Source organism: Canis lupus, chromosome 6 (genome assembly GCF_048164855.1).
Source record: "Canis lupus baileyi chromosome 6, mCanLup2.hap1, whole genome shotgun sequence".
Taxonomy (NCBI): Eukaryota; Metazoa; Chordata; class Mammalia; order Carnivora; family Canidae; genus Canis; species Canis lupus.
The window spans coordinates 3772153-3784254 of NC_132843.1; the positions used below are offsets into that span (position 1 = coordinate 3772153).

The following is a 12102-nucleotide window of genomic DNA, read 5'->3' on the forward strand; positions in this document are numbered from 1 at the left end:
CAAAGTTCACATAAGCGTGTTTAATGACATGTTTCCTCACTACTGACTTACACAACTTGGCCTGAGTGCTTACCTCTTGGCATGAGTACCTACAATTAAAGCTACTTCTCATGCAGCCAAACGAAACATTTCTGGGAGAGGGGGGCATGGGGCAAGGCTGGAGTCTGTCCTGGAATCTCTGTGGGACTCAGAAGTGGTAACTGGTTAGTGTGTCCTGCTGGTCCCACCTCTGTCTGAAGCCTCATGTGATCTTCCCCTGCCCCTTCCACTAGGCGTGCTCAGTGACTCACAGGGACCCCCAAGGGAACCTCCTCAGTCTCTCCACTGCGCCGGGCTGCTGGCTCCAGGCACACGGGGCCCCTGTCCCCCACCCACCCACCCGGGCTCCTTGCTTGTCGACACTCTCACCAGACTACAGGTCTCACCTGGAAGGCATGGACATACCTTACTCCTTTCATTGCCTCATAGGCCATCTAGGCACGTGGACGTCATCCAGGGAGGAAGAAAGGGCAGAAAAGGAAGAATGAAAAAAGAGGGTACACGGACACCCTAGACTGCAGCCATGATGGGGAAGGATACCACATGAGGTCCCACTGCAGAAAAGTGCAAGTGAGAAGTTGGCAGGAACTGTGCTTTCTACCTTTTCAGGCCCAAATATGGAGATGCAGGAGCTTTCAAAGTCTTCTCCTAATCTAGCTGCTTTGAGGCTGGGGCTCTTTATTTCTGCCCCTAGAGTATAGTGCCTCTCCCACCACAAGATAAAATATCCCCAACTTAATCACTGTGAAAGAAAGGCCAAAAAGACTGAAAAACCTAACTGGCCTACTGTTAACAATATGTAGTTATGGGGCAGCCTGTGTGGCTCAGCGGTTTAGCACCGCCTTCAGCCCAGGGCATGATCCTGGAGACCCGGGATCAAGCCCCACATCGGACTCCCTGCATGGATGGAGCCTGCTTCTCTCTCTGCCTGTGTCTCTGCCTCTCTCTCTCTCTCTCTGTGTCTCTCAGGACTACATAAATAAAATCTTTTAAAAAAAGACCCCCCAAGCCCCCAAAATATTATGTAGTTATGTGCAGCTTAACACAACCACAGTTGCTTTATAAAAGCTACTGGGTGTCCTTGAGGAATGACACTGACAGTGACACAGCTGTAGTATGTGGAAACATCACTTATTTACACGACTCACTCCTAGGGCCACCCGTCTTCTCAGGGAAACTGAAGCGGACTGTGGACACTCCACACCCAGGGAGCCCCAGACACTCCTGGGGGAGCCGCCCTGCTGATGTTGGGATGCCTGACACCCACCTGGATGCTCTGAGGGCAGAGGCGGCCTTCCGACTCTGGCCTTGTCCCTGGATCGTTAGAGGCCAAGGTGTACTGGGGTCTGGGGTTCTTTGAGCATTAAAGATTAAAGATGTGCATGTAAAGCAGAGTGAGGCTATTTAAAGCTCCTGGCCACATCCGCAAAAACATGGAGACACAGACCTGGCTGGATTTCCAGTTCCTCAGGGACGCAATGTCCCTAAAGGAACTGAAGCCTCAGCAGGAGATTTCCAGCGCTGTCCTTCCCAGAATGGTGATTTGGGCATTTTCCATTCATACTTCTCAACCTGAAATGAGCCGAGCCGCGTGAAGCCCCACCTGTCTCCCCAGAGACCCGGAGTCTCTGGCCATTGCAGAAGGCGCCCTGGCCCCTCCGGCCTGTGTACAGCCGCTCCTCCGTGCAGTGGTAAATCACTCCAAATTCAAGCTGCGGGGTGCAGGGCAGGATGGAAAACAAAAGTGCTTCACTTATTTGACACAGAAAATAACACAGTAATTCAAAGGGGAAGGATTCGAGGTGTTATGACCAATATGATGGAAACTCCTTTTCCAAAGGGGATTGAAAAAAATAGTGTCTGAGTTCAAAACTGGACATGAAAGCACATGTCTTTATGAAAATAACATACTTAAACATATATTAAAACTCATATAACTTTATTAAAAATTAACCTTACAAGGGGCACCTGGGTGGCTCAGTGGTTGGTTGAGTGTCTGCCTTTGGCTCAGGGCATGATCCCAGTTTAGGGATCGAATCCCACATCCAGCTCCCTGAATGGAGCCTGCTTCTCCCTCTGCCCGTGTTTCTTCCTCTCTCTGTGTGTCTCTCATGAATAAACAAAATCTTTTTAAAAAATTAACCTCATAATCAAGCATTAGTAACTGAAAGTTGTTGAAAAGCTGAATTCTTCAGAAAAGCCTATGTTTTGGGGGCTGGGGAAGGCTACTTGTGACTCATGCATCCCCACAAGGAACCCTCAAAGCTGCTGACAAGTGAAGAATGAAGAATACATCTGTAAAGCTTATGGAATCAGAACTCAAGAAGAGCCAAGGAGAGGAGGTGATTCACCAAGGAGGGGTGCCCGGCACGGAGTGGGCGGACAGCAGCCTCCCAATCGGAAACAGTACAAGTACAAAAATTTTTTTAAAAGGTGAGGATGGGGAAAAAATGCGGCCTTCTCTCATGTGTTTTTTCTTTCCTCTACCGACTCATCACTAGTCAGGGTTAATGAGAGCAACCTCGTGTGGTCTAGGGGCTGGCCATGTTTCCATCTCTCTGGAAAATGAAGAGAGACCCAGCCCAAGGCTCTTGGGAGAGTTTCAGCTGGCCTGGGGTGAGATCGACCACAGTAGAATGGACTCCTCAACAATGCAGGAAAAGGGTTTATTTCTGGGGAGGATCAGCCTTCCAGCAATGCTTAATTATCTTCCCTCCTTCCCACCACCCTGGCTTTAAGGGGATTCCCCTAGAACCAGGTAGGCCTCTAGACCTGTGCCCCCCGGGTGGTAAGGTGGCCTGGAGGTCTTTGCTAGCAGGAAGGAAGGGTGAGGAGAACCCTCCACATGGCCGGCCCACCTGCATGCAGTCACTCACACCAGGCTCACTAGCGCTGCAGGCCTTGCCATCAGAGACCTTGCCCACCCACAGCATTTTTGTCCTCCCTGCCCAGTTATGGACATGTGGTCATGAGCCCTGTGAGCTGAGCGTCACCCCAGGAGCTTACAGCTCAACTCCTAATTGGTCTCAATGACACCTAACAGAGAAACAAGAGAGCATTTGACTCCTTAATGAGATTTTGATATTAAAATTTTTACCTATCTTCACCCTAAGTACTTTTACACAGGTGTGAACTTCCCTCGGCCTCCATGCTAGGTAGGGAGTGGATGTTAGTGTTGAGGAGGAAGGCGAGGAAACAGTGCCCTAGGCGAGGTCTGCTTTTGGAAAATGCTGAACCCCCAGTCCTATTTAAATATAACTGTGGTGGCCACACAGAAGTGAGGGCTTTCTGAAGCATTACTGCTTAAATTGATTAATGCCCTTTATGCAGGTCCCACGATGTTGCTTAGCTGCAAGGGCGATGGGAACCCTGAAGCAGCCATGTTCTCATGCTAACAGCCAGGGAAAGACGAAGAAGAACTGGTGAAAGACTGGGATTCAAAACGTCCTCCAAAAATAGGACTTTCTTCTGTGTGTGACCAGGTCACATGCCCCAGGGGTTGGAGGGACACTAACGTGGACCATTTGCTCAGAACTTTCCCTCCCACGTTTCTCCAGCAGCATCACAGAAAGAGTGTGGTGGAAACAAGGACCCATCACCATGGGGATGGGCTGGCCACAGAGCTCCAAACCCACAACCCCCCAAATCAGCTTTCATTTGTTTACTTTCTCATATCTGAAAAACAGATGCTTGGATTTACTAGTCATGATTAAGGCACTTGACAAAGAAAAATAGGAGTATAAGGGTTGAACCCAATAACCCCCTTAGTATTGAAGGACAATACTAAGCCAGGCCCAAGGGGCTCAGGAGCCCTGGCTGGGGGACCCATCCACTGCATACCTCTTGGTTTACAGCAAATCCAATGCTTACTGCCACAGTGGGAAATCTGCAAAGAAAAACAGAATGGTTCACACTCTAAAACAGAAATGGGTCTCACGTAAACTCTCAGGAGCCTGTGTGCAGTATGCTATGCAGTATTGTCACTGAAAGCACAGAAGGACCTTTCTACACTGTGGGTGGGTTTGTTTGTTTTTTTTAAAATTACTTCCCACAATTTCGCTAACTGCTTCCAAGACAAACAGGCTTAGCAGACTGTGGGGTGTGTGATAGTCAGCCTTGAAAGAAAGCAGTATTCTGAAAGTCATGCAAGACTGATGTGATCCAACTATCACCATCAGGTACCCAGTCGAGAGGGACTTGAGTCATCAGCTTTCTGGTTTCCAGACGTAAAAGGACAGTAGAGACTCTGAAAAGGCCAGACCCATGTCCCTGGTGAGGAGAGGCCCTCAGGCCCTCAGGATGCGGCATCACAGCCTCCATGCAGAGGCCAAGTCTGCGTGACAATACCCCTCCTCACCCTGTCTTCTGAGTGAGCTCTCAGGCAGCCAACCGCCAGAGCCATCGGAGGCAGGTTGTGACATTGGAGATGGTATGTGGTTTTTATTTTGTGATTTTGTTGCCGCTGCTGTACCCCTTTGAAATAATCTCTCTCTTATGTGAGGCTCAGAGCTTAGCAGCAAGCGGGGAGGAGAAGGTGGGTCCACTCACCCACAGGGAAGCTCTGAGAGTAGGCCTGCCCGGAGGTGAGCCTTGACCAAGGCTGTGGCAGCCAGCACGGTCACCGGTGGTCGGCTCGCTGAGCAAGCACACCACACGCCAGGCTCCACTTCATACCCAGGAAAGCTCTCTCCCACCTGCTTCAGCCCTGACGCTGTTGGACACAAGAACGAACAGGAACCATCTGAGCTGCCGTGGCCAAAGGCTTCTGATGTCCTTGGGCCATGAGAATTGCGACACTGCGGCCCTTTGAAGGTATTCTGGAATCTGAGCGCCAGCACCACAGCTGGTTTCCAAATGACACTCTTCTCCTAGCTGCCTGTCTGTCCCCAGGTCCCATGTGCCTGGGGGCCACCAGGGCCCACAGGTGGATGTGTGGGCTCCAGCACGTTTCAGGGCTCAGCCTGCCCTGGCCCAGGGATGGCACACAGAGGTGACAAGCCAGACGGAAGGGCAGCTTCACTCAGCACCACACGCCTATGAGGGGAGACCTGAGGGTCCCCGGAATCGCTACCCAGGGTGGGGCGGAATCGCTACCCAGGGTGGGGCAGTGGGCACGCTGCAGTTCAAAGGAGTCTGTTGATGCCGTTGCTGTCAGCAGATGGCACTCTTCCATTGCCTCAAAAGGCAATGTGTGGGCACCACAGACTAAACTCTCAAGACAGGGATCCCTGGTGTAAGTGTAAGAAGGGCAGAACCGGGATCCTTGGGTGGCGCAGCGGTTTGGCGCCTGCCTTTGGCCCAGGGCGTGATCCTGGGGACCCGGGATCGAATCCCACGTGGGTCTCCCGGTGCATGGAGCCTGCTTCTCCCTCTGCCTCTCTCTCTCTGTGTGTGTGACTATCATAAATAAAATAAATAAAAAAAATTAAACTCTCAAGACAGCCCCCACTGAGGAAAGGGCGGTGATTAACACGATGGATCGGGATTACCTTACACACTTACACATAAACATGCTGTTTGAGGCAAGACACTGAGGACAGCACTGGAAGCGAAGCCCCCCCATTCCAGCTGTGCTCATGCTTTTTCACATTACTCTGGGAAACGGAGTATTTCCTAGCCACTTGCAGAAGGGGCTTACAAAATGTGGTCCTGCGCCCCTCGTCTGGGCTGCGTGCCTGTGAGAAATGCACGCCCCGGGCTGCCCAGCCTGGAGGGGGCTGGAGCCTGTGCCAACCAGCTCTCCAGGAGGCCTGACGTGTGTTCGTGTCGGAGAAGCAACCATCTGTGGAAACCACATCACATTCGCTGCTCCCGTGTCCTTGCACAGCTCTGATGCCCGCCCCACTGGGCAGAGCTTCCCAAGCAGAGGCCACGTCCCTATCACCTCCCCGAGCTCTGCAGCTCTCCTCTCCTCTCCCCAAGGACATCTCTGACCTCCTGAAAACCTACTGCTTTTGGCTGTTATTTGCTCAGTCAGATTAGGCCTGGCCCGCTGCCAGTGGGGGCTTCCTCATCCCGCCTCGTGATTGCATGAGGTCTGCTCTCATCCCCAAAGGCAGCCCTGGAGCGCCAACCCTCAGGTGCTGCTGTCTACACCCGGGCTCCTGCGGCTGCTACATGCTTGTTTCTCCAGGGGCTTTCTTAAGGGGTCCTTCTTCATTCAACGTTAACATTTTAAAGCTGACAAACACAATAGTTTTAAACAAATGAGTATTTCCTATATACTGTGAGAGCATCTCACCTACGCTGGAATACCTTTTTGAAAAAGATCAGTACAGGATCACCTGGGGGGCTCAGTCAGTGAAGCATTTGCCTTTGGCTTAGGTCATGATCTCAGGGTCCTGGGATTGAGCCCCACATCGGGCTCCCTGCTCAGTGGGAATTCTGCTTCTCCCTCTCTCTCTGCCCTTCCCCTTGGCTCGTGCTCTCTCTCACACTCTCAAATAAAGAAAACCTTTAAAAAAATAAATGAACTAAAAATAAAAAAGATCAACACATGATTACCTTTTTAATGAGACCATCAACCTACTAGAGGTTTATATACTCCTCCCTCAAAAAATGCTGTTTGGAAGACAGTCTTAAAGAAAAGGACAGGTATGGGACGCCTGGGTAGCTCAGCAGTTGAGCACCTGCCTTCTGCCCAGGGTGTGATCCTGGAGTCCCGGGATTGAGTCCTGCATCGGGCTCCCTGCATGGAGCCTGCTTCTCCCTCTGCCTGTGTCTCTGCCTCTCTCTGTGTGTCTCTCATGAATAAATAAATTAAATCTTAAAAAAAAAAGAAGAGGATGGGTTAGGACCAGAATAGGGGTGACCCATGCTTATGCTCACCTGTGCACAAAGTTGCAGGTGCCATCAATGGGGTCGACGATCCAGGTGGGGCTGGGGGTGAGCACGCACTTGGCTCCAGCGGCTGCAGATTCTTCTGCAATGAACCTGTGGCGGGCAGGAGCTTAGCCTGAGAAAACTCACCAAGAACTCAACACAAAGTACTTCAAGCTGCCTCCGGTCCCATCAAAGACAAAGCAGACACAGCAGAGATTTCATCATGGTTTCTCTAGGTCAAACACAGGCCGACTCTGTAAAAGCCCATCTATTTTTCGATCTGTCTGCTGGCCTACCTGCTCAGAAGGATTTAGAAAACATGAAGTGACACCTTGATGCAGGAGTTTTGGGAAAACATCAAGGCATGGGAGGGGGCCAGGCGAACAAATACAAGAATAAAGGACACTAAGAAAATAAAGAAACAGACCTTTTAAGGCAAAGCTAAACTCTGCTCTCACTCTAGTCTGGAAGAGAAAAGGTTGAAGACAAATGATAGAGGAAGGCTGGCCAGGGTGCAGGGCCCAGGGCTCCGGCGGCTTTAGCTTCCCGTCGGTAGTGCTGTGGCTGGGGTGGACTGCTTCACTGGACCTGAGGCACTCGATGTCACCTATAGCTGACACTTCCAGGTCTGTCTGCAGCCTGGCCTCCTCTGAACTGAAGACAAGGTGACAACTGTAACTGCCCACCATTCAGGCTCAAAAAGGAGCAGCCGTATCCCCTCAGAGGCCCTTTCCGTCCTGGTGTCTGGCCTACGAGCCCCTCAGTAGGCCACATCTTCCCCTTCATGCTCTGGTACCCACACAGCCTGTAGGAACAGGGCCAGCCCAGCACTCAGGCTCATACTGCCCTGTACCAGCTACAGTGGACCCCGTTCCCAGCCCCCTCCTTTATAATTAGTCCTCTGTAGACAAGCCCCTTTGGGACCACCCACACTTAGCAGGCTATTTCCCGTCAGGAACCTGAACAAGGAAAACACATCCCTATCCAAAGCTTACATGACAGTGTCTGGGCCATGACTCATGTAACAAACCCAGGTCCACTAAGAGGGGGGGCCTCTGCCCCTGTACCGCCTTGTCGCACCAGGCCCCAGACCACAGCAGGTGCTGAGCAAACACCTGCTTATGTGTGAACCCAAGGCCTTGTGGAGAGCCTTCCATTAGCTTCTCAATGCTATGTCCATGTCTATACTGGAGAAAAAGGAGACCTGAAGGCAGTATATTTTTATAAGAAGGATAAATGAGTGAAACACAAGAAACATTTTCTGTCCTCCTGCTGGTATCTGGTGTGTTGTCACTTGTGGCCATCAGGCAGCTGCTGAGCCCCCGACAAGGCCAGAGTGGGGCCCTCCTGCTGGGCCTCGAAATGCTCCCAGAACCACTTTCTTCAGAGGAACCGCCTATCCTAAGATGTGGCAACAATAAGCTTGCAGATGAGATGGATACTGTACTGCCAGTAAAAAGACTGGGCTAGAAACCTCTGGAAGTGCTCCATCCAATGTGGTACCACCTAGCTACATGGGGCTGTTTGAAATTAAATAATTGAAATTAAATGCAATTTCAAAAAGCTATGAAGTTCCTTAACTCCCACTGGCTACATCTCAAGTGTTGTCTTTGCAACACTGAGAGGGAAGAACCAGTGCCATGCGTTGTGACGTCCCTGTTCATCACTACAGCACTGTCACATGTCCCATAATTCATTTGGGACCACCTTTCCCATTCCACACATCAGGAAACTCATGCCCTATGTGTACACACACAACCATCTACCCCCTCTGTCTGATAAAGGATCTGAAATCTGTCAGTGTGTATGATGAGTGGACATGTATCATCTTCAGGTTATGTATTTCACCTCCACCCAGGTGCGGCCTCCTGGAGAACCCATGCAGGAGAGCCAGAGCACCAGGGATGGGGAAGTAAGACACCTGAGAAATCCATATCCCAACAAATGGCTCCCGTGCAGAAAACGCTTGGGTGAGCACAGTCTGCAACCAAAAGCCTACAATCTAGAGATGCATAGGACGCCAGTTCTAGCTTCTGTTTGCTTCTGGTCCCCTCCTCCCCTCCTCCACTGGGAACTGCCTCCCTACCATCATTCGCCCTCCTCGGGGTTTGGGTCATTTGTATCCTGTGATCCAGGCTGGCAGGTCTAGATGGTAGACAGAGCGTGATGAAGGACATGAAGTCAGAGAAGCCAACCTGGGCAGGATGCAGCCAGGCAGTGAAGCCTGCACTCCTGACTGCAGCAGGAAGGCAGGTGATGGGTATGCAGAATCACTGATGATTACGCAAGGCATTAGCTCTGTCAGTTTTCTTGGCCAAAGACAAGGAATTAAATCTCCTTTCAATGTCTTCTTCTATAGCTACATGATTTTCCTCCCATGCCATGACTTGTGATTATGTTTCTAAAGAAAAAGGGGTCATGGGATGGATGCCTGGGTGGCTCAGGCCGTGATCCTGGGGTCCTGGGATCAAGTCCCACATTGAACTCCCTGCAGGGAGCCTGCTTCTCCCTCTGCTTGTGCCTCTGCCTCTCTCTGTGTGCTTCTCATGAATAAATAAATTTCAAAAAAAGGATGAGAAAAAAAAAGAAAAAGGGATCACACCCTAAAAACACACATAGACAGGGATCAGGTGCCAAATCTTAAATTGGGCACAAGGTCCATAAAGCAGTGAGGTCAAGATAGAAATGGAAGTGACTCACATCCAAAGAAAAATTCCCAGGAGCTGAGGAGGAATGTGGAGTTTTATTTCTTTTTGAACCTGATTTAAGTGGGAAGCTGGTACCTACTAGAGTTGGGGGGAGCCCTTGCTGGGGTCTCCTGGCAAGGAAGAGGGGAGTCTTCACAGGACTGGCAGCTAACACAAGCGTCAGGTAGCACAGCCTGCAGTGCACCAACGGGGCTTCCTAGGACACACAGGCAAGGAGGGCTGCTGGCTCACTAGCCCAACAGGTGGGACCGACATGGTCGACAGGGTCACCAGGCGGCCCGGGGAAGGCAGCACCCACAATGCTTCTGTTGACACAGCTTTTGTTCTGCACAGCATTTCCGATAAGCACTCAAAGAAATCACACGGAGCTCTGGACTTTCCCAGCAGTTGACTGATTATTCACACCCAAGAGTTCTCTTCTCTACTCAGCTGCCCGGGGCAACAGAGGGGAAGGAGTGTCCGTCATCTTGCTATTTGCTTTGCACCTGTGCGTGGCACTTTGGGGCAGGGCCCTGGACTGTGTTGACTCTTCTGAGGCACCAAAAATACCTCCCTGTTATGTGAGGAGAGATGTAGTTTATTCACTGAAACCTGACTGTTCTCGCTGTGGGGAGCCAGCACCTACAGGATGGGCGAGACCATTCTTCAGCTCTCTGCAGATGGACGTGCGAAATAACAGAGACCTTAATAAAAGCATTTGGACAGCTACATAAGATCCATAACATCAATAGAAAAAAAAATCCACGTGCCTAAATTTAGGGAGCTCAAGGGCCCTTTCACAAGCCTATCTAACATACAAGAGGAAAGCAGCCCCTGGGGCAAGGTTCAAAGCAGGGTAAGAGAATGATATTCTGTTGCATAATTTAACTACTCTTTTTTCCTTATAGTCCTAACAAACCCTTCTTATAATTCTGACGGCCAAGTGCATGGAGGCCTTTTTCTCTGGCTGGTTTGTTTACTCTGTGACAAGGTCAAGGTCACCCTGCAGTTCACTAGGGAGCCAGTTAATGCTCGTGGGCCTGGCCAGCATCGCAGCAGGCTCCGCTGTCTGATGACATGAGTGCCCAGCACAAAACTCAGTGGGAAAGGGGTGGAAAACAAGTGTATAGCCGGTGGTGGCTAGGAACGTATTTTTTCCAAGTCCAGGGCACAGAGGGCACGCTGCAAGGCATAGGAGTCACCACGATAGACAAGGCCGTGCCTGCAAAGGGGAGCCCAGGCCAGGACAGAGGAGGCAGCTAGGTGTCCTGGGCAGTTAGTTCCTCCCTTTGCCTCTGCTAACCCAGACAAAAGGGACATGGACAACGTGTATATAAATATGGTTTGGTGATACTACTGAACATTCCCAAAGTTGCAGAACTTGGATCTGAGTCAAAATCATCAACTAGAAACAGGTTCAGGCACCCCACAAAGGCAGGCCTGGATGGAGACCGGGCTAATGTGGTCAATGCCAATACTGGGTTTTAACTGTCAACCTGGACCTGCTCGTTTGTTTTATGTCTTTACCACCACAGGATGACCTTGGCTGGGTGCCTCAGTCCTAGAGGAGGAGGCTGAGATCCCAGGAACCAGGGTGAATTGCCAAAGCTGTGGGCAGTAGTAAATGGAAATCTTACAGTTCCTTGGTTTAGCATACTCCTGTCTCCCAGATTGGGGACCCAGACTTTGGATTTCACAAATGAGTACAATAAGATAATAAAACAGGGAGCAGGGACACCTGGGTGGCTCAGTGGTTGAGTACCTGCCTTCGGCCCAGGGTGTGATCCTGGAGTCCAGGGATCAAGTCCCACATCAGGGTCCCTGCATGGAGCCTGCTTCTCCCTCTGCCTCTCTCTCTGTGTCTCTCATGAATGAATAAATAAAATATTTATAAACAAACAAACAAACAAACAAACAAATAAATAACAGGAAGCCTACACCAGGTTATTTCTTATTTTATTCAAAATAAAACAGTCGCAATCGTTAATATTATTTCATAAATGACTAAAAATGGGGACTGGCATAAGCTCAGAATAACACGGAGTCCTTCCTAAAAAAAGGATGATAGGCAAATTTATGCTAATTCATTGTTTAAGGGATATATGTAAATACTTTGAATACAGAAAGCTTACAGTATGCTATTTTACAATGTGTATGCAGTTTTCTCATCGCAAATTCATCAATTTGTCTATGATTTAAATCATAATTAAATCCTCCCAAATTCTTTTGAATCCTAGTCATTGGCAAAAAAAACCACACCACACTTGGCATAGATATGTTGAAAAATTATTTTATCTATTTGAGTTTTCTAGGCAAACTGAACAGAGTAGAAGAAGGACATCCAGCCTTTCTCTGGGTCCTGGTGTTGCCCTCAGAGCTGAGAAGCAAGTGGCAAAGAGCCAGGGGTGACCATGGGGCAGCCGCATCTCATCCCTCACAGCCCGACTGGCACTTTGGGAAGTACCACTCTAAATCACAGATACCTGGTCAGGTGTGTGCATCTGACTCTCCCAGGGCTCTTTCAGAGATGGAGGCCTGGCATTAGCCGACTACA

General features: G+C 50.0%; 1 protein-coding gene across 3 annotated transcripts in view; it reads right to left on the reverse strand.

Moving 5' to 3' along the window:
- Positions 1–12102, reverse strand: part of IMPA2 (inositol monophosphatase 2) — a 45238-nt gene that overhangs the window by 14117 nt on the left and 19019 nt on the right. For all 3 annotated transcript variants that reach the window (XM_072828667.1, XM_072828668.1, XM_072828666.1), the window contains exons 3-5: positions 6868–6972; positions 3880–3925; positions 1643–1751 (exon numbers count right to left, since the gene is read on the reverse strand). In XM_072828667.1, coding sequence (XP_072684768.1) covers positions 1643–1751; positions 3880–3925; positions 6868–6972 — 260 coding nt within the window. The remainder of the gene's footprint in view (positions 1–1642; positions 1752–3879; positions 3926–6867; positions 6973–12102) is intronic.